This window comes from Gigantopelta aegis, chromosome 10 (assembly GCF_016097555.1).
Source record: "Gigantopelta aegis isolate Gae_Host chromosome 10, Gae_host_genome, whole genome shotgun sequence".
NCBI classification, from domain to species: domain Eukaryota; kingdom Metazoa; phylum Mollusca; class Gastropoda; order Neomphalida; family Peltospiridae; genus Gigantopelta; species Gigantopelta aegis.
In genome coordinates this window covers 52,896,130-52,923,091 of record NC_054708.1, presented here as the reverse complement: position 1 = coordinate 52,923,091, position 26,962 = coordinate 52,896,130, and the positions used below count along the sequence as shown (strand labels likewise).

The 26,962-nt window shown below is 35.8% G+C and overlaps 2 protein-coding genes across 2 annotated transcripts in view; both read right to left on the bottom strand.

Moving 5' to 3' along the window:
• The window catches only part of LOC121383018 (glutaredoxin 3-like), a 37,544-nt gene extending 10,835 nt beyond the window's left edge, over positions 1 to 26,709 (bottom strand). The window contains exons 1-7 of the mRNA XM_041512753.1: positions 26,613 to 26,709; positions 20,774 to 20,888; positions 17,555 to 17,629; positions 15,753 to 15,872; positions 13,784 to 13,868; positions 12,547 to 12,636; positions 11,643 to 11,793 (exon numbers count right to left, since the gene is read on the bottom strand). Of these exons, the coding sequence (XP_041368687.1) occupies positions 11,643 to 11,793; positions 12,547 to 12,636; positions 13,784 to 13,868; positions 15,753 to 15,872; positions 17,555 to 17,629; positions 20,774 to 20,888; positions 26,613 to 26,677 (701 nt within the window). The 5' untranslated portion in view covers positions 26,678 to 26,709. The remainder of the gene's footprint in view (positions 1 to 11,642; positions 11,794 to 12,546; positions 12,637 to 13,783; positions 13,869 to 15,752; positions 15,873 to 17,554; positions 17,630 to 20,773; positions 20,889 to 26,612) is intronic.
• LOC121383017 lies at positions 2,802 to 10,176 on the bottom strand. The gene is made up of 2 exons (XM_041512752.1): positions 7,074 to 10,176; positions 2,802 to 5,182 (listed from the first exon to the last, which is right to left on the bottom strand). The coding sequence occupies exons 1-2, from the start codon at positions 10,130 to 10,132 to the stop codon at positions 4,114 to 4,116; spliced, it is 4,128 nt and encodes a 1,375-aa protein (XP_041368686.1). The 5' UTR covers positions 10,133 to 10,176; the 3' UTR covers positions 2,802 to 4,113.
• Positions 26,710 to 26,962: the final 253 nt, after the last annotated feature.

Sequence of the window (26,962 nt, the reverse complement as noted above, 5' to 3'; positions counted from 1 at the left end):
AAAACCTGCATATATATACATGTACTATGACTAGTTCATACAGTAAAGCTTTGAATAATACCGAGTTGCGTACAATTAAGATGGCAGGTGTTTGAATAGCCAGGTTAGGCTGACACAAAGGTTTTTCAGTACAATACTAACCAACGAGTATCAGTAACCCTAGATCATGGTTCCAAAGAGTAAATAGATAAAATTATCCTATCACTTACTCATGAACCCATAATGGTATGCAAATTTGCAAGGTCTCTAGGTAATGTGTTGCTGTGGATGGGTCATTTGCTTACACGCCAACAAGACCTGTGTACCTGAGTGTAACGTTTTCAAAGATTTAGTTAAAATGCGTGACGTCAAACTAATTTGTACTAATCGTGATGACGTCATATTACCAATGGCGGTGACTTTAGTACTGTAAATTTACTAAAATTGAATTAAAATGTTATTTTAGAAATGTTATAGGATAAATAGAATTCGCTAATTGGTTTTTTTTACAGAGCCTCGACAAATACCGATTAACATAGACTCCGTTGATATTTTCCATATTAAAAAATACTCATGACGAATCCTCTATTTATCATTTGTACGTGAGACAGAGCAGTATTTCGAAACTAAATAACCAATCACATGTAAAATACTATATGAGTATTTAACAACACGACAAATGGCATATTTATTGCTGTATCTTTCATGACGAATGCAAACAAAATGCTATTGAATGGGGAATAAAATGTTTACAAATATAGTTTTTAAAAAGTATCCAAATATTTCATTAGATGTTCAGTTAAATAAATAAATAAATTTTTAACAACATCCCAGCACAAAAAAATATATATTGGCATGAAAGATAAAGATATTTAATTTAATTAATAAATATTTTGTAGACAAACTATTTTTTTCACAGCATTTTTAAATACAAATTAAAAAAATTTGTATGACCAGTCTTAAAATCCATGTGATTACTGTATGCTGAAGATTTGTCACAGAATACAATGACGGAGTTTTCGTGTAGCACAAAAATTCAGAATTGCAGTGTAACTCCAGAGATTTTTCATCTTGATATATTATATTAAAATAAGATGAATGTATATATATGTTTATAATTATATATATAAATTATCCTTTTTCCATAAAGGTTGTTATAATAAAGTAAAAACTAAATTAAAAATTAAAAAAGGTTTTGCTAGTTTAGTCAAATATCAGATGACATTACATACCGTAATTTATTATCCACATAGTTCAAGATATTCAGGGAAATATAACCAGTATGACCCACGTGTGTCATAATGATTTCACATGCACCATGGATGACGTAATTTTCTGAAGCGACATCATAACTTGATGTGGCTTCCTCAGAAAATGACGCTGTTTCGTTCTCTCTTTTTAGTTACGTTTCAAATGTTTTGACATGGTCCTAGCTTGTTATTCATAAAAGTAATATTTTATAATGTGGATAATAAAGAAATTATAACACTCGCATGTGTGAATCGTACTGATTTTTGCGAAACTCGTGTCAGGATTCATGTATTACCCTTGCTTTCCCTCGGGCAATACACTAATCATGACACGAGTTTCGTAAAATTAGTACGACACACAAGCTCGAATAATAATCTCTATGTATGTTTTTATTTTCAGTAATAGTCACTTTAATTTTATAAAAAATATGGAAAATCCTGTATTAAATTTGCTTTTTGGCTCAAAGAAAAAAATTAATGAATGAATGTTTAACGACACACCAGCAAGAAAAATACATCGGCTATTGGGTGTCAAACTATGGTAAAAGAAAAGGAAAAAGGACCAATAGTGACTTAGTTTGTATGATTTTTACTTGAATAGTGACATAATTTATTTGACTAGTATAGAGTACGCACACATGTATGTCCTGGTTTTTGGATAAAGTTTAGAATGTTTAGCACAGGTATTTTTAAAGATTTTTTGACGTGCTTACATGAAAGCAAAAATAGGAATAAAATATTTTACTCGCTAGTATTCAGTAAAATAGATTTAAATCATATGTATACAAGATGGTTTGAAATACACTAAAATATAAAAAATTATGTCCTAATATACATGTATGACAAAATACAACCAACCTATAAATATTCATAGACATGCATGTACCTACATTCACTGTTGAACTGTTCTTACATTTTTAATCTATGCTACATGCAAATTTATCACAGATTAAGGGGTGTTGTCAGTCCCACAAAAACTGGAGGGAGTGCCAACATCTTTAATACCTCAGAACCATAATGTTAAAGTTTGGTTGTCTTCCAAATAAAAACAGTGATCTTTTAAAAAGCTAATATAAAAATTGTGTAACAGTAAAACATGGCAGATTTGTCCTCCATGAATTCTGCAGAAACATATTGGTTTCCATTGTAATTATTATGCAACCATACTTCCAGTGACTCGCTAACACCTATCTCATAGTTCAGTGTCACTATGCCACTGCCTGATAACATCTACATTGAATAACTTTGACACAGATATGTGTTATCAGGTCACTGGGAAATAAATTCTGCAGTATAGTGTTCAAATTGGTTGTTAGGTTTTTTTTAAAACATCCAATTCCAACAAAAAATGCATCAATAAATATAACTTTTACACTTCTTGCAACAATAGAATACCTTTTACTTTTCCCTCCTGCACACCCATTGGGAAGAAGCCACAGAAAACCAGAAAAAATATACTGATGGAAAAAAATAAAGGATCACACAGATAGCAACAAGAAATAATGACTGCATCAAAAATCAATTCATATTGTTAGAAGTGGACTGGGAACATATAGGCAGCACATTCAACACTACAGACATTCAATCCCACATTACAACTTAGTATGAAATACAGACATTACTATACTAGTTGTGAATTAAATTTGGTCTACAATTTGATGTGTTCCCTTATTTCTTTCCATCAGTATATATAGCATGATAGGGGTTGCATGATAACATGTTTATTTCAGTCAGTTTGATAACAATGTAACCAGCGATGGAGTAATCGTAATCAGTAAATGTAATACAATCAATTACATGTTTTCATGTAATCGCAATCGTCAGCAATTACTTGCATGATTACTCATAATTATTTACTAAACGTAGATATTTTTAGCATCAATTCCAGTAAGAGTGCCTATAGTTAGAAGCAGTACTGGTCAATCAGTAGAACTGATCTTCCATTACAAGTCTACTACTCTCATAGTATAAAATCGGTATGGTTATGAAAGAAAGACAATAATTTGATGTTGTTAAGAAAATTTAATTATTTATGCATATTTGTGGAAATGTAATCATGATTACTGGACAATGTATTCGCAATCGTAATCGATTACTTTCAATTTTCTTGTAATTGTAATTGTGACATTCTTAAGTAATCATAATCGTAATGGATTACTTTTGTCAAGTAATCGCCCTATTTCTGAATGTAACAGGCTCGCTGAAGCTAAACTAAACTTGTTCTAAACTTTTCCAAATAAACATGATTAAAATGCAGTAACCTGATATTCTATCAAATATTTATGTTTTTTTAAATAGAGGATAGTTCATGTTTCACCAAATGTTATATAATAAACATGTATGTATATAGTTGTCAAATTATTTTATCAGATAAAATAAAATTAAATGATAAAAGAATTGTTTGTAAATGCCAGCTTGTAAAAAATAATTAATCCACTGGTGCATTGCACTGTGTAGTGTAACATCTGTGACGACTATATTTTACAGTACAATATTCCAACTTCATTATTAAGTTAATGATAAAATGCTTGAAAAATATAATTGTTTTTGATGCTGAAATTTACTTAACAAAAACCTCCAGCCAGTGGGATCAACACTTTACCTCTTTTGCTGAACCTAGTCATTTTGCATTTCAAATGCAGCCATTAACTTTCAAACATGATTGTTTATGTGACCGTAACATAGAACAGTAACATAAGGGGCCATTCAACAATTACTTAATAAAAAATTTGGCACATGCCCCTGTATAGTAATGATAAGATCACACACCCTCAAAAATCATGTAATGCTGTTGTCAGCATACACACTTGCCTGACTGTATTCAAAAGCTGACGCACCCCCTTCCCTACCCCATAATGGCCCAAAACAGAGAATGTGGAATCTCTTATTGTGAAGCATCCAACACAGTGGAGGATTCATCATCGTCTGAAAGAGAATCATCGTCATCATCAGAATCGGAAGAATTTTCAAAATCCCTATATGGCAACTTTCCGTCTGCTGCCTTACTCTTTGAAAGGTTTGTGGATTTATTGGGTTCTGAGTCCAATGAATCATCATAATTTTCGTCGTACACAAATTTCAATTTCTTAGCACTTGATACATCTCTTAAATTATACCCACTGGCCACTTTGTCAGTGGACAATTTTGATCTGTTTTGGTCGCCATCCAGCTTCGAATACACACTAAGAATATCAGAGGTCACTCTGTTCAGATCCTGCACTAATGGATCGTTCGTGCCATCCATCATCGACTGAGACATCTCAAACTGTAACATATCGTTCTCACTCTGAGAATCCTCCGAATCCTCATTCTTCTTCTTCTTCTTCCCCTTAATTCGGGTTCGTCTCTGTCGCTGCTGTAGTCTCCGAGCCTCATCGTATTCCGGATACAGACGTCTCAATTCAGATTCTCGCGCTCGATGAATGCGTTTTCGTTCCAGATCTCTTAGCTTCTTTTGTTCGTATTTCTCCTTGTAATCGGGATCGTGCTTCAACCGATCCCTATAATTCCTAGCACGAGTTCTGTTCTGTTCTCTATACTCGTAACCTTTGATCATCATTTCAGTCAATTTCATCTCAAATGCGTGCGGATCGAGCACCTGATTGGCTACCGACTGGTCAGACAACACAGGCATTGGTCCAATCAGCTGTTGCACAAGAAGCAGCTGCATTGGCGACAGCTGGGCGGCGATTCCTCCAGGGAGAGGATCCAGATGTTTCGGGTTCGGATCCAGCTGAAGGAATCTGTCTCCCATCTTATTCTGAAGAATTGACAGTTGATAGATGAACCACTCCTGTGCACGCTTCACCGTGCTGGGGTCTTGTAAGCATGCTGTACTGGCTGCCGTTTCACACATGACATCCTGCAGTGATGACTTACTGACAATTTCGTCAGCTGAATCGGGAGCAGTGGCATCACTGTTGTTCAATTCGGATTTCACCAGTGCCGATTGTCTGAAAAGTTAAAAAGTTACTATTAGAATTACAAGATGATATCCTTCCTACAAGAACCTCGGATGGTGAAACCTAGAAAGTCATTTTTAACTCATTCTGAGTAATTAAGGAAAAACATTATCAATACGGATTTAAAATGGATTTAAAATACCACAAGTCATTGGAACATGTTTTATGTATATAGTAGCATTATTATTAATAATTAACTGTGCATCGTTAAAAGTAGTGGAATAGCCTAGTAAGTTCAAAAATGTATCTCACTAAATGTTGACCAGCCACTCAACTTGCTAAGTTTTTACCATCACAGGATAACAATTTACTATTGACCGGAGTAAGAGAAACATAATTAAACCTGTGTAATTAATAACTGACTTTAAAGGTAGACTAAACTCCAACAAGAGCCTTATGTGTTGGAAAGATGCAAACCCGGACCACCAACACATACTGACACTTTAACAAATGAAAAACGCATCATTTTAGAATTAATAAAAAAAACGTGATTATTCCTGCTAACTGGGGGCAGCCAATTTGTTTAATTTTTGTGATGACCAGTGGTATAGCCTTGGGCGAAGTGACGTCAGCTCAGGTCAAACTCTATTATGCACAGTGTAAACAAATGCTCTAATTTACGACAAGGCGCTTCGCTTTCATCAACCTGACTTGTAAACAAACATAAATGACTTGATAGTATAATAAACTATTTAACTAAATATATTTCAATTTGCATCAATATAACGAAATGGAGTTATAGTATTTTTTTCTTTTAAAAAATGCAAAGAAAAAATGATTATTATTAGGCCTATTGGTAGGATACATTCGAGCAAAAACGACCACTCACGATACCCGAGTGATAACTTTCTTTTCTCTGGGACTAAGTAATTGGTCAGTTTTGTGATTTTAGATGGGAAAGTCTACTTAATCAAGGGTTTACAGAATTACTTACAGTAATAAAGCTGGTAAAGTCCATTACGATTTGAGGTTATCACACAATACCCTGTGATCTTAATAAAAGAGGCACGTCTTTTTAGTGTGTCTAGACACAATGTCTAGGGACCGTCTAAATATACACCTGCCACAGGTACAGGCCACGGAAAGAAAAGACCAATCAAACAAGAAAACACTTTCCGACTATTATTTCAGTACGTGGGTTAATTTATATACAAAATATAATAGTTATTTCAACACTTTGACAATGGTGGTTTATTTTGTATTGAAAAATAAACCACATATACACGTTGCTGTGTTACTGGGATAGATATTATTACAGAACACTGCGATGCATCCGCAAAAATCAGGTATGTTTTGTTTCTTCAGTTTGAAGACTAATTCCTGACGTGACACCAGCTCGCCAGAGGGCATATTCACTGGGATGGTACAAAATGGCTGCACCCGTTATATATAATAGCCGTCACATTTAACCGTTTTATTAATTAACTATGCGATTATACTTGTTGATATTAAGCAATAATGTGCATTATGTATCGTTGAATATGCACACCAATCCAAAAGCCTTGCTTTAGCATTCCTTTAAGTTCATTTAACAGTACATTAATATAATAGGTGTCAGACCTATAATGTTACATATGACATACAGATTTGTATATTCAAGACCCATTTCATATGTATTAGCTACAGTATTCAACTTGGAACTTAGGCTTTATTCTCATTAATGCTTTCCTACAAGTTACCTTTAAACTACGAGATTAAATGAATACTAAAATATCAATACAAGTGATGTATACACTAGACTTGGCATAGGATCAACCCATGTATTGCAGTGTCTTTCCGAACCCATGAATCTCTGCATGGATGGTCTAGACAGCTGCACAATATGGCAAGAACAGCAATTTAAGTTATTATAAAGACTAAAATGTGACACTAAGTGACCTACCTTTCATTGTGAAGAGTGTCCTGGTCACTTGCTGCTGAATCATTGTCCAGATGGTTAGCACTTGATGACTGGGCTGCAGTGGTGAAAGAATTATCAGTGGGAGCACCGTCTTCAAATAGTGATGGAACTATTCTCATAACATTTGGAGATACCAACTGTGCAACTGAATGGGTAAAGTTTGTTCCATAAACTTCATGCTGCTTGTTGCTAGCAACATCCATTTGAATATCCTGTTCTTCATTTGAATCAAAGCCTTTTGGAAACTTATCAACTTCCTCTGGCGACAATGCAGTCTTATTTGCATTGTGGGGGTCGTTAAAATGTAATGGTGGCACTGTTTTTGTGTGCTCACCATTTTGTTTCTGAACATCATCAAAACCAGGTGATTTCACATTTTGATCTGACCTGTTCACTGAAGACACACTAAAGTTTGAATCCACCGAAGAAGAACCGGACATGTTTAAGCTAGACAGAGAGTTTGACAACACAGAATTATGAGGATCAGCAGGAGACTGACCCTGAGATACTTTCGTACACCTTCCAGAATGTTCCAGTGGTGGGCTACACAAATCTGGACCTCCCAGGGAAAACATGGACAGCAGTGATTTGTTCACAAACGATGAATCTGCTACTTCTTTGCCTGAAATGTTGCTGCTAACAGCTCCAGCCACAAACAGAGAAGGATCGAGTGACGGAGCATCGAGAGGCTTTGTGGAATCAAAGAGTCCCATGCTCTTCTTCCACCTCTCCATCTGCTTCCTCAGCCGTTCCTTCTCCTTGAAAGCAGCTGCTGCCTCGGGATTCTCTTTTAACTTGGCTCTTCTCTGTCGCATACGTTCACGATCTAAAGCTCTTTTTCTCTCCAACTTCTCTCTCATTTTAACGAGTTCTTCCGTTAGATGTGGGACTGCTGGTGATGTGGATGGATCGGAACTCTCTGCTGACGTGGCTGCAAGATGGCCGGATAGGTTAGCAGGATTCACTTGTCCAGATGATGATAATGCTAGAAGGCTTGGCAGCTGGAAAGGGACATTGTCTCCTTCGTTAATGGAAGCAACTGTGACTCGGACGAGTTCGTCGGGGGGCAAAGAAAGCAAAAGGGTGTTTCTCCTCCTTTCTAATCTTTTGCGAATTTTTTCTCGCTCCCTTATAACAGCAGCCTGCTCTGGGTCTTTTTCACGCAATTCCGCTCGTTTTCTTCTCACTCGTTCCGCTGCCTCTGCTCTCTTCATTTCCAGGTGATTCCTCAGCTTGGCTAGGTTAGCTGCAGTTTCAGAATCAAGAGGAAGCTGTGTCAGGGGACTGTTCCCTTTTGCTCCTTCAGTCAAGGAAGCTATAGCAGCCTGAAGGATTTCCGTGTTGTTTGCAGCCTCCTTGAGCGTTTCGTCTGGCAGTGACAGAAGGATGGCGTTTCGCTTTCGTTCCTCTCTCTTCTTCAGTTTCTGCCTCTCTCGTTCAAGAGCTGCAGCCACAGGATCGCTCTCTCGTAGCTGTGCTCGTCTCTGCCTCATTTTCTCTCGACTAACTATTTTTATTTTCTCCTTAATGGGTGCATCCATCTGCATTCTCTTCATTCTCATCCTATCCCGATTTGTGGCCCTCCTTTGTTCCTCCTTTTCCTTAAGATCTTCGATGTTGTCACCAGGACTGAATGGAAAAGGAACAGAAAGAGAATTCCCATCATCATCCAAGATGGACGAGTTCCCTGCGAGACCAGCAGCTTCAGAAAGCAGGTCCGGAGGAAGAGACAACAGCAGCTGATTACGCTTTCTCAACATTTGTTTCCTCGCTCGGTCCTTTTCTCGCTCCTCCTGCAGCTTTTCTGGATTTGACAGTCTCAGCTCTTGGCGCCGTTTTCGCCTATATTCAGTATTTTTCTGTCTCCGGATTTCTTCAGAAAGTGTGCTTTTTTGTTTCAGTCTCGTTCGGTTACCTGAGTTACAAGTGTATTTTGTGGATTTTTGTTGTTTTCTGAAATTCCGTTTCTGCCCTGAACTGGGAAGCCATTCGTCTCCAATGTCATCTTGCTCATACTCTGAATCATCCGAAGACCGACTGCACATGTCACCAAAGTCACTCAGATGAGAACTAAAGAAAGAATCCATTTCCTCTTTCACGTCCACTAAAGATTCAGGATCTTCAGCAGACTCACCTGGTACGTTTTCAGAACACACAGCTGAAGCACCATAAATTTTATTATGATTACCATGACTTGTAGAATCTATACCTGAATTCCGTAGAGAAAACTTAAGCATCTTTGAGCACTGCTGGTCTGTGCTTTTGTAATTATGTTCAAACATTTTTCGTCTTTCTTCCAACACAGACAGCAGTTCAGGATCACTAGTTTCATGCTGAAATAACTTCAGTCTTTTTGCCTTTTGCCGCTGGCAGGTGCGGAATTTATGCACTTCATCATCTTCTTTTCCAGAATCGTCTTTCAAATTTACTTTGCACATACTAGTTACACTACGCTTCCTTTTGTTCCTACCAAACATTTCCGAATTGCCAGGATACCGATGAATTCCTCGATTACTGTAACCAAAATTGGAATGGTAGTCACTGGTCAAGTTTTGACCAATAACATCTTGATCGTAGCAAAATTGCAATTCGCTGTGGTCATTTGGTTCCGTTTTAATCTTAACAAAGTCATACGGACTGGAATCTCCTGCTCCATCAGTTTGTGCCTGAAGACACTGTTCCAAGGAAGCCGCCGGACGGTGCTGCCCATGACCACTAGATCTCTGCATCTGGCTCAAACTCAAACAATCTTCTTTAAGCTGGCTAACACAGTCTTCTAATTTTTTTCTCTTTCGAAAATTCTGTTTCACAGTTTCAATTTTGTCTCTGTCAGTACAAGCAGCATCACAATCATTCTGCTGAAGGGTGTTAATGGTCTCTTGTTGTTGTTGTCTTTCTGTAAATTCACTGTCTGAACACTCCTGTTGGCTATCTCCATCGTTGGAATCACTTTTTGTCAAGCAAGATGATTCTGGCACCTGTCCGGAATCTTTGTCGTCACCGCTGTCAGCAGAATCAGGGGCACAGTCACCGTCAGGCATAACAACTAGGATTCCATCAGGTGTGGTCAGTACTGATGACTGTTCCCATGTATTATGTCTGAAATGGGAAACAATCCAAAGTACTGGAGACATTTAAAATCTAAATGGTCGACATAGATCCACAATATGAGAGAGTTGGCTAAAAAAAAAAATCCGTTACTTTCAAGAGGGTACGTACTAACTGTTCACTTTCTAAGAAATAGTATCACCATACAGTTTGAACATTTCTTAAAACAACTACAGTGAAACCGCTCTAAACCGGATCAAGGAAGGAAATATTTTATTTAACAACGCACTCAACACATTTTATTTACGGTTATATGGTATCAGACATATGGTTACGGACCACACAGGTATTGAGAGACGAAACCCGCTGTCACCACTTCATGGGCTACTCTTTTCGATTAGCAGCAAGGGATTTTTTATATGTATCATCCCACAGACAGGATTGTACATACCACGGCATTTGTTACACCAGTTGTGAAACACTGGTTGGAACGAGAAATAGCCCAATGGGTCCACCGACGCTAAACCGGATCATGCCGTGGACCTAATATTTGTCCAACTTAGACAGGATCCGGTGTTTAGATGGTCGCATTTTATAATTTAGAAAATTAAGGATCATGAAACTTGGTCAGTTTTGACAGGATTCTGGTTTGTTCAGGGTCTGGTTTAAACAGGTTTCACTGTATAAAAAATATGATATATAATTTAAGCAAATTTGAATTCAATAACTGATTAAATTACAATAGAAAATAAAATACTTAGCATCAAATTAAGATGTAATTTGCTCACTTACTCAAGATTTTAAATGAAACTGTAATTTGGATTGTTTCCACAACATTCTACTGGTCATTTCAAATGTTAAATATTATAAACAACAAATTCATTCAGAGTAAACATATTTTAATTACTAACCTGTAAAATAATGTCAGAAAACAATAAATATTAAATTGGTTTATTTAACTGCAACAGTAAAATATTATGTGTTCTTTCAACATGATAATTTGTCTATATTGTCGCCATTATATTATATTGTGTGTGTGTATATGGGAGAAGGCCTAGTACTTTGGCAAACTTGAGCCCAATCCTTTTGATGTTTATGCAATAAAATATGTTTTCAATCTATCTAGATCAAAGTGACCTGCAGTGCTAAAACCAAACAAAACTGTCATGGTAAAGAAAGAGAACTATTTATTCTTAAAAATGTGTTTTAGACTTTTGGTTATAAGAAAAGAACATTTCAATGAATAACATGTGAAGTCTGCCAGTATTCCAAGTATGTTAATGTTACAATTACTTTAACTGGCATTGTCATCAAACTGAATTTTTTTTATTCAAAGCCTGAGTATTTCAAAACTTACCTTACATTTCCGCATTTTAATTAATCTAAAAGAACACCAGTATCCTAAACAATCCACCTACCATTATATACAGAATGGTTCCTTGTATAAAACAGCGTAACATCTGAGACTTGGGACACAGATTTCACATTGAATACTCAACTTACCTTTCTTCCAAGTTGTTGTCCCCTCCAGCTTTTAGTTCTGACTCGAGCTGACCAGTTTCCACCAACTCTTTAATGATGTCCAGACCTCCGACCAGTTCACCACTGCAGTACACCTGTGGATAGGTGGGCCAGTTGGAGTACGTCTTTAAACCTGCAATACAAGAAACAGTCTCAAGATCAAAACGAGGATTCCCGTTATGCCATGGATAATTTCCTAAGAAAGGAAGGAAGGATAACGACGCACTCAACACATTTTTATTTACGGTTATATGGCGTCGGACATATGGTTACGGACCACACAGTTATTGAGGGAGGAAACTCACTGTCTCCACTTCATGGGCTACTCCTTTTGATTAGCAGCAAGGGACCTTTTATATGCACTATTCCATAGACATGATAGCACATACCATGGCCTTTGATGTACCAGTCGTGGTGTACTGGCTGGAGTGAGAAATAGCCCAATGCATTCCTAAGAAAGTATCTGTTTCTATTATAAGAATTGAACACAAGGGTTGTAAATGGGTTTTATTTTGAATTGGGTTTTTAAAAATTTATTTTAAACCTGTATTTTTACATAGATTGCTATATTCGTTTTCATTAGATACCATTTATCTAACAACCCGTTTAAAAATGTATCCAACTCAGTTTCAAGTCTTGAAACCACTTACATAGTATTCTTTATTTTTGTACGTGTGACATTTAATATTAAATAATTATTGCTCACCCAGTTAGCCGTAGAACACTTTGTATTAAAGACCTAACAAATTTTTATACTCAACTAGTTTTTTTGGCGCATTAAAAATACAATTAATGAAAATCCCTGCACCAAAAGAACTAAAAACTGTATTAGCTTTATGCTGACAAAATATTGGTGTGCTTCATTTAACACTCAGAAATCTCCTACCTTGTCGGATCTCCTTATCTGCCAGTATGTTGAAGGTGCTATAGTTGATGTTCTTATCATTCAGAATTTGTATAAGCTGACGGCTAAATCCTGAAAAACCACATAGTTGTATTAAAGGGACATTCCTGAGTTTGCTGCAATTTTTAAGATGTTATCGACTAACAGAGACTTTTTAATGACTGTAATTGCATATCAAATACATTTTTCTGCATAAAATATTAGTGGCTATATATTCAATGTGTTTCTGATTGTTCTAATATCTGTACTAGGTTATATTTCATTCTATTTTCTAAAACGTTTTTTTTCGTACGTACGAAATTATTTGAAGACAAAATCCAGTTTGGTCCTCTTACAAATATTAAGACGACCAGAAACACATTGAATATACAGACACTGATATTCTAAACAAGGAAATATATTTAATATGTAAGTTTAATTGTAGAAATATTTTGTTAGTCAGAAACATCTTACAATGCAGCAAACTCGGGAATGTCCCTTTAAATAGAAACACAGCAGATTATACAAAATACACAGTTCCTATCTGGATACCTCTGATAGTTGAAAAAATTCTCAATATCTTACTAGAAGGTTCTCAACACTCATTTACTAACTGTACTAGAGAGCGAATAGGAATGCTGTGATCTTGTGATGCCATTTTCTACCCCTTCCCAATCCATGATTAGTGACAACAAAAAATTCAATGTACCAGTTTTAAAAAACCCACTAATCTGAACATTATCTTCTCAACCTCTACCCCTTATATTTGCTTGATTTGAGAAAATGTCACATATACATAACCAATCAAATAATATACAAATATATTTTACATATGTAGATGAATATTGGAAAAAAGGAGAGCACACTGATTAATTAATTATCGGTTATTGGATGTCAAACATTTGGTAATTCTGACTCGTAGTCATCAGAGGAAAACCACTACATTTTTCCTAATGCAGCAAGGGATCTTTAATATGCACTTTCCCACAGACAGGAAAGCACATACCATGGTCTTTGACCAGTTGTAATGCACTGGTTGGAACAAGAAATTACCCAATCAGTTCAATGGATCCACCGAGGTGGTTCGATCCTGCGATGCCAGCACCTCAAGCAAGTACTCAAATGACTGAGCTAAATTCCGTCCCATGAATATTGAAAAAGTAGGTGCCGTAAAAAAACTTTTCAGGAAAGGCCTGCTCTAGGTAGTAAGAGAAAAGAGAAATTGTTGTAAATCACTAACCACATCTCGGTTCCTCCGGTGTCCCTTTTATGAACAGCATGATAGGGGCTGCTGAGATGAGGGTCTTCAGTCTTGTATTAAGATCCTAAAACACCAATGCATAATCATTAGTAATGTTATTCCTATCTGACACTCTAATTTATTATTTACTTGGTAAACTGAATTACTTGTTGTAAAGCAAAGCAAAACACACTTGCTTTCAAGTTAGGAAAGTCAAGTACACTTTACAACACACCATTATTTTTTTTACATATACATGTATATCTTGTTTGGAAAACACCAATTTGGTCAAACATTAGCCAACTGTTTAATTCTTCCTGTACACAATCAGAGTAATACAAATAAAAAATAAACAACCTAAGACTTCCCAGTCTCTGAGTACTGGACCTAAAAGTGAAATTTTTATATTGGAGTTAAACACAAAAGATCTTTAATGAATTCAGGATAAAAATATTTTGTGTACCTTCAACCCAAATTATAGTTTTCAAATAAGCATTATCTGATACAGTAGGAACAGTGTTATATCAAATAAATCGGTGCACATTACACATGGTTTTTAATTTTTTTAACTACAAAAACCCATTCTCAACTGCAGTCGAGATGCGACCGGTCTTCATAAACAGTTGTCAAAATTCACAGGAGTTATCTATCTTGATTCTTTGAACGCCAAGACATAGCAGAATACAATCACACATGTCCAGTGTATTTTGCTGACTGGTATTCATATTTAAGTTGTTATCTCAATATCGAAAAGAACCAAAAAACCTGTCTAAACTTGTGTAAAAATTATTGGTGACGTAATGCTAATGTTTGATTTCTTGCTATTTATAATATGTTTCTTTTATTTAAACCATGCTGGATATTATTATTTAATGAAAATTGAAGATATTCCCAGAAAATAACTGATAATCCAGATTTTGAAGTAGATGATGGATGGGATTACTCGTCAAGGAAAGGAAGGAAATGTTTTATTTAACAACGCACGCAACACATTTTATTTACGGTTATATGGCATCAGACATATGGTTATGGACCACACATATATTGAGGGGGGAAACCCGCTGTCACCACTTCATGGGCTACTCTTTTCGATTAGCAGCAAGGGATCTTTTATATGCACCATCCCACAGACAGGATAGTACATACCACGGCCTTTGTTACACCAGTTGTGGAGCACTGGCTAGAACGAGAAATAGCCCAATCTGTCCACCGACGGGGGTCGAACCTGGACCAACTGCACATCAAGCGAATGCTTTACCACTGGGCTACGTCCCACCACTTGTTGTCAATTGAAAATGAAAATAAACTTTGTGAAAGCATCGTAAACAATGAATAAATGTTAATTAAGTTCTGTTAAAAAACGTTTTTAGTAATTAGACTAACTAAGATGTCCCCTAAAATATTACATAAATCAAGAGTATTACATCAGTTATTTTCTTACAATTTGAGATAGAAAAATGTAGGTTCAAAATTACATATTTTACGTTGGAAACTTGGGTCAGTGATGCCATTTTCTCGTTGTAAAGCTGGGTGGATAATAGTTAAAGAAACAAACATGTAGGCACTGAAAGTACTTAATTTGAGTTATCTAAATATTGTCTTTATTTAAATAAACATCAAATTCATAGCATTGTTTTACAAATATTCTAATCATAGGCTACCTTGAAGGAAAAGAAAATAATTTAATGTGCACACTCAGAGCAAGCTGTTGTATGGTAAGCCTGTCTTGGGCCCGTATTCTGATGTGTGCCAGCTCCTTCACTAAGACAGGAGGCTATCTTCCATTCCTATCAAGGTAAAAGTTTGTTTTTGTTCAATGACACCATGGTTTATTAATTATCGACTACTGGATATCAATCATTTGGTAATTATGACTCATAGCCATCAGAGGAATCCTGCTACATTTTTCCTAATGCAGCAAGGGATCTTTTATCCAGGTAATAAATGTATGATCTGATTCAGTTCTCACCTCCTTGGTAGGTGGTGCAGGCGACGACAAAGCGTCACTCCCCCCGGATGCAAGTTGTTTAACCTTTTTAGTTAGTTCTGCTGCTTTTGCACCATCCAGTCGGTCAATCTGTGCCTTGTTCTACAACAGAAATGTGGATAGTAAATAATCAAAACTGCCATTTACTAAAAAAAATGCTTTTACAATATACAAAAATTCTGCAGAATTAAATAACTTGCCCACCAAACACTTTTTCAATGCAATGTGATAAACATCCATGCAACTACAAACCAAGTTTCTCTGATTTAGGACTTATATTTTGTAACAGGCTGATCTAAACACAAAATTTTAATATCAGGTATTACACTTTAAAGCAAAATTAGCAAAATAGTCATGGAAGTCACATTTTTTTTAAAGCTTGTGAAAATGCGCGAACCAGTGACATCACATTTATCAACAAATGATAAAACAACACTTCCTGGTTCGTTAATAGAATACGTCTAAAATGACAAACATTTTGATAAATGATTTACATAATTTGTTTTTTTCATCGTGAAAAGTAAGTTTTCTCTCATACCAAATATAAGGATCCTGACAAAGAAATTGATGAACATGTAACAAGAATGGAGTATGTGATTATTCATTACATTTTACGTAGTATGCATTAAGTGGGATCTATTTAAAAACTGGCTTTGGCAAATGAATTCGGCAGCAGATATTAATATCAAATAGTGTGTTATATACAACAAAGGACCAACTATTTATAACGTAAATAATATTTGTTTTATTTTTCAGTTACATGTTTACTTTACTGTTTGTTCTTAGGTGTGCGACTATTGATTACTCTTGCCTTTTTTCTTTGTGAAGGTGAGATAAAAACAAGTGTCAAACAGTATCTTGATATCACAATAAACAAATCAAATAACCGTACATTTATTTTGGGAGAGACTAGAAAGGAAGTAATATTTGCTTAAAAAATGCATCAGCTCATTGTAAACTATGGCAACTTGGCGACTAACATATAGTTAAATTTAGCCAAGGTAGAAAGTGGGTAAACTTGCTGCCATCACATAAGGACATTCCTACCAAAGAAACAACAAGCTACTGTTTATGTACATTCCCATAGGCAGGATAGTATATACCATCATGGCTAGCTCTGGCACTCGCCAAATTTGCCAATATCGAATTTAAAAAAACAAATGCTGAATTTTATTTTAATTTGGCGAAGGACTAGTAATATCATGTAATGCATAGAAATAGTTGTGTTTCTGCAGTTTAACAGATAATTTGGCAAACTTTACTGTTCATATAGAGCTATCCCTGAGGTCCATGATAGCTTTTAGCAGTGTTCCAAATAAGCGCCTGTCCATTTGTCCTGACAAGTGAAAACCTGCTCTGACAAACAAAATGTACCTTGGTGGTTGTCCAGTGGACAAGTAAAAATGTTCAATGAAGTTTCATTTTGAGCAATGAAAAACATTGTCTTTGTACTTGAATAAAATAAATTATTTATTTGGACAAGTGAAAATATTGTCGGACAAGTCACTTTCTAGATGTGTTTGTCCGGTGGACTAGTGAAAAATTCTGCTTATTTCGTTCACTGTTTAGACCAGTCATGAGGAACTGGACAGGACAAGAAGAAAACTGCATCCATCAAAGGCAATCAAACCATCTACCTACCTATCACAGCTTGGGTGAACACTCCACCACGGATCTACTCCCCCCCACCCCCCACCAGCACACATAAGACTGCAAGTTCATGGACACTTCATGTAATAAAGTTAACCCATTAAGAAATAGCTTACTTAAGAAACTGTAAATACCTTAAAAAATACACATGTTGGTACAGCTATTACTTGATACTTTTGTGAAATTTCTGCCAGTCCTTCTGCATCAATCTGAAAGAAACATATCCTGTTAATACTCATTTCATTTCAACTTATTTCCGTGCTTATACCCAATTAAGGTTCAAGCACACTGTCCTGGGCACACACACACCTCAGGACAGTGAGTTAGTTGTTAGTGGTTAGTGAGAGAGAAGAGGGTGTAGTGGTCTTACACCGTAAACCTTACCCATTAAGTCGTTAAAACCTGCTCTAGATGGGAGCCGGTATCGGGCTGCGAACCCTGTACCTACCAGCCTTATGTCTGATGGCTTAACCATGACACCACCGAGGCCGGTCATATCTTTTTAATAAATCTAGATGTATCATCTATCATATTATAAGGGCTCGAGAGATTAATCACATAATCAATTCATTTATTGATCTGGGTCCTGTTTTATAAAGCGATCTTAGTGCTAAGATCACCTTAAGTACAAAAGGTAGCTGTTCACCTATGTGATCCTAGCATGGATTGGATTGGATAACATATTAACATATCTCTATCCAATTAAGGTTCAAGCACGTCTCTCCTGGGCACAATCTTTGACTTCGCCAGTGACTTGGTCCAGGACAGGTTTGGGGGGCAGGGGAGAGGGATTCGAGTCGAAAATGGGCAGAGATTTAAAAAATAGCTATTAGTAAAAAAGTTAATAGAATTTTAAAAAATAAAATAAAAAGTTAACAAGCCAAAAATAAAAGAATTGACTGCTCAGCCAAATATGTATATAATTTAGAGCATTTTAGAAGGATTGTCCAAAAATAAATAAGAGAAGAATTAGAGCCCTACTTTACTTGTTAATACAATTTTACTAAATAATAATAATAGTGATAATCAGATATGTCACCTAAAGAGGGAGATATTCATATTTACAAAATAGACTTAACTGCAACATTTGACAAAGAAAAATTCACTAGCCGTTGGGCATGGCAATAGTAGTTATTTACTAGCCCAGCACTGAATATCACCAGCCATGGGAGTGGGGCTACCATAATCTAGAAGACCTGGCCCCGTGCTTATAAACCTTAAAGTCTAGACTTTAATAAAGGCCAGACTTTAACATCATGGCAACGCCATTCAAATAGCATTACGTTAAAGTTTAGACTTTTAAGTTTTATAAGCACGGGCCCTGATGCCCATCCTGGGTTTAGCCTCTGACTTTGCCAGTGACTAAGTCCGGGACAGAACTGGGGACAATAAGTCTGAGGTGAGCGGAATTTGGCATACAAATTTAGAAGTTAGGTCAAAGACCTAAAGCCAGACTGGAGACCTAGCATGAAGAACACTTTATAAAATGGGGCCCTTGTTGGGGAAAATGATTATCGATCTGTTCACATCCAACTGATTATTAAAATGTGCATTTATATCAGGCAACTTGACATAAACTTAAAGTCACAACCCTAATAGTCTGTTTTTATTATTACATACAACACGCAAAGATATTCAATAAAATATAATTATAAAAAGGTCAATCATCTGATGATCAGTGTTTACACCCCAAAATGACAAAAACGGAACAAAAAAGGGAAACTGTTCTAGGCCTCAAACTACACTACAGTGGATAGCCCAAGGTGTAGACTAAATGCTTGCATCAGTGTAGAATTTGACAAAGGTTTGCTAATTTCATCAATTAAAAACAATTAACGAGAATATCATTGATGCATTAAAGTTTGTTTTGTTTAACGACACCACTAGAGCACATTGATTTATTAATCATCGGCTATTGGATGTCAAACATATGGTCATTTTGACACAGTCTTAGAGAGGACACCTGCTACATTTTTCCATTAGTAACAAGGGATAATTTATATGCACAATACCACAGACAGGATAACACATACACTGGCTGGAATGAGAAATAGCCTAATGGGCCCACCAACGGGGATAGATCCCAAACTGACTGTGCATCAAACTAGCACTTCACCAGTGGGCTATGTCCCGCCCCTTGATGCATTAAGAAACAAACAAAGAAATGTTTTATTTAACGACGCACTCAACACATTTTATTTACGGTTATATGGCGTCAGACATATGGTTAAGTACCACACAGATTTTGAGAGGAAACCCGCTGTCACCACTACATGGGCTACTCTTCCGATTAGCAGCAAGGGATCTTTTATTTGCGCTTCCCACAGGCAGGATAGCACAAACCATGGCCTTTGTTGAACCAGTTATGGATCACTGGTCGGTGCAAGTGGTTTACACTTACCCATTGAGCCTTACGGAGCATTCACTCAGAGTTTGGAGTCGGTATCTGGATTAAAAATCCCATGCCTCAACTGGGATCCGAACCCAGTACCTACCAGCTTGTAGACCGATGGCCTACCACGATGCCACCAAGGCCAGTCTTATTGCATTAAATGCAAAGTATTATTACCATCAAAACTAGTCATTACAGATCGAATTTAGAGTAACTAAAAAAAACATAATTCAAACAATTTATATAGTTTGACACTTTTAGGCCAGCTGGTATAACGTTTTTATTACTTGTTCGAAAATTTAACAATCAAATTCCTTTATTTTCAGTTTCTTTCTTTATTGTTCAAATTGAAAAGAATATTTTACCAAATCATGGCATTCACATGAATTATGATTATAGCATTTGTATATTTATCTTTTTTGATGATCCTCTGCTGAATAACAAAACTACTCACAGGAAATTTTTAACACGCTTACATTTTAAGTGCCAGCTTTTTTTTATGACAATTAGTAATCAACTGTTGTTAAACGAAAGGGTGCCGAGGGCCCTTCACCTAAAAGTGTGTTACAACCAACAGTTGATTGTCACATATAGCCCATTAAAGCAGAGAGGCAATTGATTTAAGGCCCTTACATGATGCCAAAACGCTTACTAACACACCTAAGGCGTAGTGGCCCCCTACACCATACGGCTCGGGGAAAACCCCTGCTACTTTTGCAATCGGTTTTGAATTTGTTAGGATAACTTCTGCTTTCCAATAACTTTTGTGCTGAAAACATAGCTCATTGATCTGTGGAAATGCATATGAAAAAGGTATGGTGTATATGTACTGTGTTGATAAACTAGTGCACAGAAACACTTGCAAAATCGTGTTAGTGTAAAGTGGGCCTAACAATGTGCATTGTACATGTGGAATAACTGTAATAAAATTAGTTATAAATGTAGACATTTTCAAACAAACCTCCAGGAACTTGACATTGCTCAGCTCTGGATCCTTCAACAATTCTGTCATGACATCGTGCATTTGTTGACACTGTGGAGCCCATGGTGCCGAGAAGTGAACAACAACCAGATAGCTGCAAAAATAATATACATCTACATGTAGTGAATTTAATTTGAGAAGATAAAATTCACAAAGGGTTCAGTGCCACAATGGAACTAATTTTGGTTTAAACTAATAGCCAAGTTTAAGATACAGTAGAGTATTTTCTTGTAAATGATTAAAATGTGGTTAATTTAAGGAATATTTTATTAGCCAAATGCTAAATGTTGTAGCCACTTTGTATAAAAATTAGCAAGTTGCTAATTTGTCTAGCAAGACTTGAATCCATTCAGAGGACTCCAGTACCCGTACAGCAATAGATAATCAACAATATAAGTTACACAATAATTATATGATCATGCGCTAGTTTCTTTTTTAATTTGGCTGTCCGTCACAATTCTGAACATATCCACTGGTTTCTGACTGCAATACGATGGCATGATTTGGCATCCATGTTCAGCATTGGAATTAGGATGCATAATACTATTTTACTTATTCCTTAGTCTCGTTATTATCTAGTGTAAATGTCGGGTACTCTGGTCCGGGTCGAGTTTGATCCTTGAGTACTCGAGTCCAATATTTTGGATTCGTGGAGACCCTACATCAAAGTAATGTACCTTTAGCTAATGAATTATTTTGTACTCAACAGTACTGAACTGTTTGTATGGGCTGATTATAAAATAAATACCATATTAATTACAAGAATTTTATGGATGTCAGACAGCGGCTGATAAATTATCCATACTGTGGATAGCCAGTTTGTACCACAGTTATTTCATACCACTGAGCTAAGTCATTTCATACCGCAATAATTTACTGTGTAAATGTATTCCACATTGCTTATTCATGAATCTGACATCAAAGGTGCAGACCCTAGTTTCAGCCCGTAAAAATGGATGCCAAGTTTAGTTAATGTACAAACTTGCAACACACATTTGGATATGGTTATAACAGAGAGAAGCTAAAGTATGTGATGTTTAAACAGGGAAATACCATCAAAAATAAATTGAGCTTGTCTCATTAACCAGTACTTCTTAGACTAACGTGCGTTTATAAAAACTGGGGTATGTCGCTTTAAGATCTAAACATATAAGCAAGACGCATCAGGCTAATTTCATGTCCAAGTCTCTTTTGGTTTTGTTTCAGCAACATATATGCATATTGACTAAATATAATGGTATAAACTGACTTAAGAAAGCTACAGAGTAACTAAATTGTACAAAATGACCACACACTATGGTCACATGGTAAGAAATAACTCCAATTCTGAAACAGTACTCTAAGGATTTGGTAATACCAGTAGTGTATTTTATAAATAATATCTGCATTATTGTTGACATTCGTATTGGAAGATAATGCACCTTTAATAGAATCAAAGAACGTTTGTTTACATTCTTGTTTACGCTTATTTTAATGGCAAGTTGAATTACTCACAATTCATATGACATATCATTAGATTTGTTCAGCATTAATGGAGATATTTATTACCGTATGGCAGATGTTATCAGTTTCCAAGTGGAAATAAGATCGAAGATTAGCAATAGTAGCTTGTAACATGCATGTTATACAAAAATGGCACCAGAGCCTTGTTCTGAAATACTTCCTGTCAAAAACAGTTTATTTGTAGACGACATTCACCTTGCGACTTCAGGTAAAGTGCTATTTTTAGCTGATTATGTATTTATGTGTTTTTAAATATGAGGAATATCTTATAAAAGTTATAAAATATGTAAAATTAAGCATAGTTAGCTAAAATAATATATTTATTATTTTAACGAGTTAATTTTAGCGTTATTGGCAATTTATCCAATAAAGGGCAGAATAATTCTGCCGTTCAAACCATTGACGGGATCGGTAGAATTGTACAGTGTAAATTCCACAAGCGGCTGGAAATCCCGCAATAGTAGAATTACGCCAAACGTAGAATGTGACAGAGGTATAAATAGCAATCCAGCCAATGTTTGTTAGTCTGATCAATCGCGTCATAGTATAGTCAGTTGGGTTATTGTCAGTATTTCGTCCCATTTCGTGGGTTGGTGTAGTAACTGACAATAAAGATTTAGAAGATGTTTTAGTATAATAAATAAGCTAACGGACCAGACTCATTTTTAGGCCATGAAACAAAACTTGTCAAGGAACAGAAATAGGTTTTGGCTACGCATTAAGTTAGGGAATAGAGTAAGCAATACCCAGCATATAAAGGTGTAGGTCCCGGGTATTGTGGATATTTATGTGACAAGTTCAATTACAAGTGTATAAAGAATAGTGTGTGCACACATGATGCTTGTGCATGTACACTAATTAGGCAAACAACTGGACATTGTATTGTTTTTATCTGTGAAGTGCATGTGAGTGCACTAGTATTTGACATAAATAATTTGAGATATTGTTTGTAGACTACAGTATTTTTCTAGTGAAGTGTTGGAGGATTTTTAGTACAAAATCAATTATCTGTATTTTTTTAGACTCAGTCTGTCAAGTTCATGAATTAATTAGATAAAGTATTAATAGACGATTGAACTCAGTCTTTTAAGGTCATCACCTGACTTGTTAAATACATTGAGTAGAATATATTGTTAGTTATTTAGCCCTGGAATAATTTAGTGTTAGTATATAGCTATTGTTGATTATTTAATTACTAAAGGAGACATATACATATACCTTTAACGAGATGTTAACCTGTTAAAATCTATTAGTTATTAATAAACGTTGATGAAGTTGAACATTTGTTGGTGATCTTTTGCCTTCATTAGTAAATTGACCATTTACCAGACACTCAGTCTTCCTGGGTTGTCGCAGTACCACCTTAATGCCACACACCCTAGTTCAATCCAGCGAAAATAAATTATAATTTGGTTAATCTACAAACCTGTAACACACTTAGATCACGATTTTATCAAATGGAGTGACAAAGCAGGTTTTATATCGATAAATACCATGGGAATCACCATGCTTGAAATAATTTTGAAAGTTAGTATTCTGATGTCATCGGTAGATGTCGCTCGAAGCACAACAATGCCTACGTCACGACAAATTTCACAGACTTGGGGTGCATTTCTTTCACCTCTCCTGGACATGTTCCAACTGTTCTGTCCTGGTTGTATCCCCTCTCCAGATATTATAAGACTTAGCAAAATTATTGGTTTTAAGGCTTTGTAACATTTTGTATTGAGACACTTACTTGTCTGAACTTTATTGTTACTGAAAATGTTCACGAACTGTGAAGAAAAATCTCACAAATGAACAACAACAAATCGGATGTTGATTGCGCGAAACGTGCACGAGAATACAAACCGAACCAAAATGATAACGGTCACGTGATATACCAACGTCTGTGACACTGAAATGGAAATATCCCCTCTAGAAATAGATTAGACCTTGTCTGCTCAACGGTTTTTTCTGACGTGCGTGCGATTTATGAAATACAAAAAATGCATTTTGTGGTATTACAAAAATCAGGATTACCAAAAAACACTTCAGGTGAATGGAAATGTATATTCTAAATAATAAACGGTAAGTAAAGTGCAATTTTATTTGTGAAAAAATGGGTTTAATAGCGAAAAACAACGCCGTAATGGTTAACAACTAGCCGTAACTAGGGTGTGTCCCTTTAAAGGAACTGCCCTGAGTTTGTCACCATTATTTATTTATTATTTCAACTTATAGGTACCCTGTACCTACCAGCCTTATGTCTGATGGCTTAACCATGATACCTTATGTCCGATGGCTTAACCATGACACCGTATGTCCGATGGCTTAACCATGACACCGTATGTCCGATGGCTTAACCATGACACCTTATGTCCGATGGCTTAACCATGACACCTTATGTCCGATGGCTTAACCATGACACCGTATGTCCGATAGCTTAACCATGACACCTTATGTCCGATGGCTTAACCATGATACCACTGAGGCTGGTATTTACCATTATAATTTATGTTTCCAGCTAATAGTAATACATGCATGTATGTATGGCCAATTTACTGACTAAAATTAGACTTTAAATAATTTTTCTTGTTTAGAATATTACTTTATTAGTGTCTCCGTATCAAGTGCGTTTTTGATCGTCCTAATGTTTGTACGTTTTCCAAATATAATTTTTTTTCATGTGTACAAAATTATTGGATAAAAAGAAATATATATAATTCAGTTAGTAAAATATTCGATTGTTGCCTCCTTATTGTAGTTAGGGTTGGGGTTAGTTTTATGGTTAGAGTTATATTTAGGGTTAGGGTGACGTTCCCTCTTTGTATCAATATAATGAGGAGTAACATGAAAATCTGACCATGGGCGTCGATCAGTGGGGGACGCGTCCCCCTCACTTTTCAACGCTGGGGGACAATCTATATAAATGCCCCCCCCCCCCCACTTTTTCATTTAGCAAAAGCAACACCACCACCACCACCAACAACAGCAGCAGCAACAAAAAACCTAATTTAATTACTGTATTAATTATAAATTTATTTAAAATGGTAAGTAGTCATCCCTTTTATCATAGTTTTGTACGAACGTCATTGTTGACGTAATTCAACGTAAGAAACACACACAAACACTAACAGTTAGTAACACGTCCTCCCCCCCCCCCCCCCATTTAAAGCCGGATTGACGCCCATGAATCTGACAGTGCATTCAATATGTAACAGTAGTCGTTGGAAAGTCTTGGGCACATATTTATATTACAATAGTTCTGATCAGCAAACTCAGGACAGTTTTTTTAACAAAAAATTCTGTCTGCAGGATGCTAATTTAGCAGCATTTCATGCTTCTGTGAATCTCACATTTTGGATTGGAAGCGTAAAGTATCAGGTTGTTTTGGCCCCAAACTGTTTCGGCTTTAGACGTTTCAGCCTCATATATAATATTTAAAGTATTATTGTTTGTAATTGCTAAATAATATATATAATTATGAAGAATATATGTATCCAAAACAACATTTTGAAATGCTTGGACAATGGGACTCTTACAAGTATTATTCTAACATGCTAAATGGCCTCTTGATTCACTATCCAACAATGGTTAACAATTAATTGTGGGTTATGTTTAATATCAGTAATGTTAACATTGTTAAGATAAATATGTTATGGAAAATAAAATAATAATTGGGATATATTATTATTTAAGCATGTTAATACCTACCAAAGAAACATTTCTTTTTAATTTCTAATGTAGTAAAATGGCCCGCTAATATGAATTGTTTGCGGAAAGAGTTCGACCCGTACCCCTCTATATCAAAGGGTCTAACGACTAACCCTAACCATACACCTAAAACAACCCTAACCACTAAAAGGGTGGTACGGGTTGAACTCATGACAAATAAACAACAAAACACACATTGATTGAATAGTTTCACTTAATCAAACACAAATCTAGATGTGTTTGTGGCAGGAAAAAGACTATGGTTATGGGGAAAGAGTTTGACCCGTACCCCACTATATGATATATATATATATCAGTAATCAAAGGCTCCAAAGACTAACTACTCTAACTATTGAAAGGGGGTTACAGGTCGAACTCTTGCCAATCTGGTATAATAACTAACTTTGGTGGGAGTAAAATAGATCAATATATTTTTAGTAAATACATTAATGTTATTTCAATATATATGGGTCAACAACATGCCTTAAATTGGCAAGACAAGACTTGTAATTTATGAGTTAAAAACATATTTGAAGTTTAAGCGATTGCGCTATGTAAGCCTTAAAACATCATTCATGTATTTTCAGATCGAGGGAATGCTTTATTTGAATACTACTACCTGCCAGCATTCGTTAGCAATTGATCAAATTCACCAGTCTTTTCAACTTTAACTACTGCAGCCATCTTTCTTTCTTTTTCGTTTTTTATTTTTTTACTTTTTTTTAACCGGTCAGTATGAAGAGCTTGGGTTATTTCCCTTATCTTTTTCTGTCATAAATGACGTGTTTATACCTGTGTGTCAAAGGTTTAAAATAAGAACATATATACAGCCATGTATGGATTTTAAGTGAATAATGGCACATAATGATGAATAGAATTTAGATGGTTTAATAATAATTAATAAAATTATACTTCTTATACTGAGGTAGAGGATCTAAAAAATTATGTTTGACTGTGTAAAAACATTTC

Excerpts from the sequence above, each read along its gene's own strand:
- LOC121383017 (XM_041512752.1), bottom strand. The coding sequence starts at position 10,132 with ATGCCTGACGGTGACTGTGCCCCTGATTCTGCTGACAGCGGTGACGAC. Across the intron at positions 5,183-7,073 it reads GACACTCTTCACAATGAAAG|ACAATCGGCACTGGTGAAAT; the intron begins GTAGGTCACTTA and ends TTAACTTTTCAG.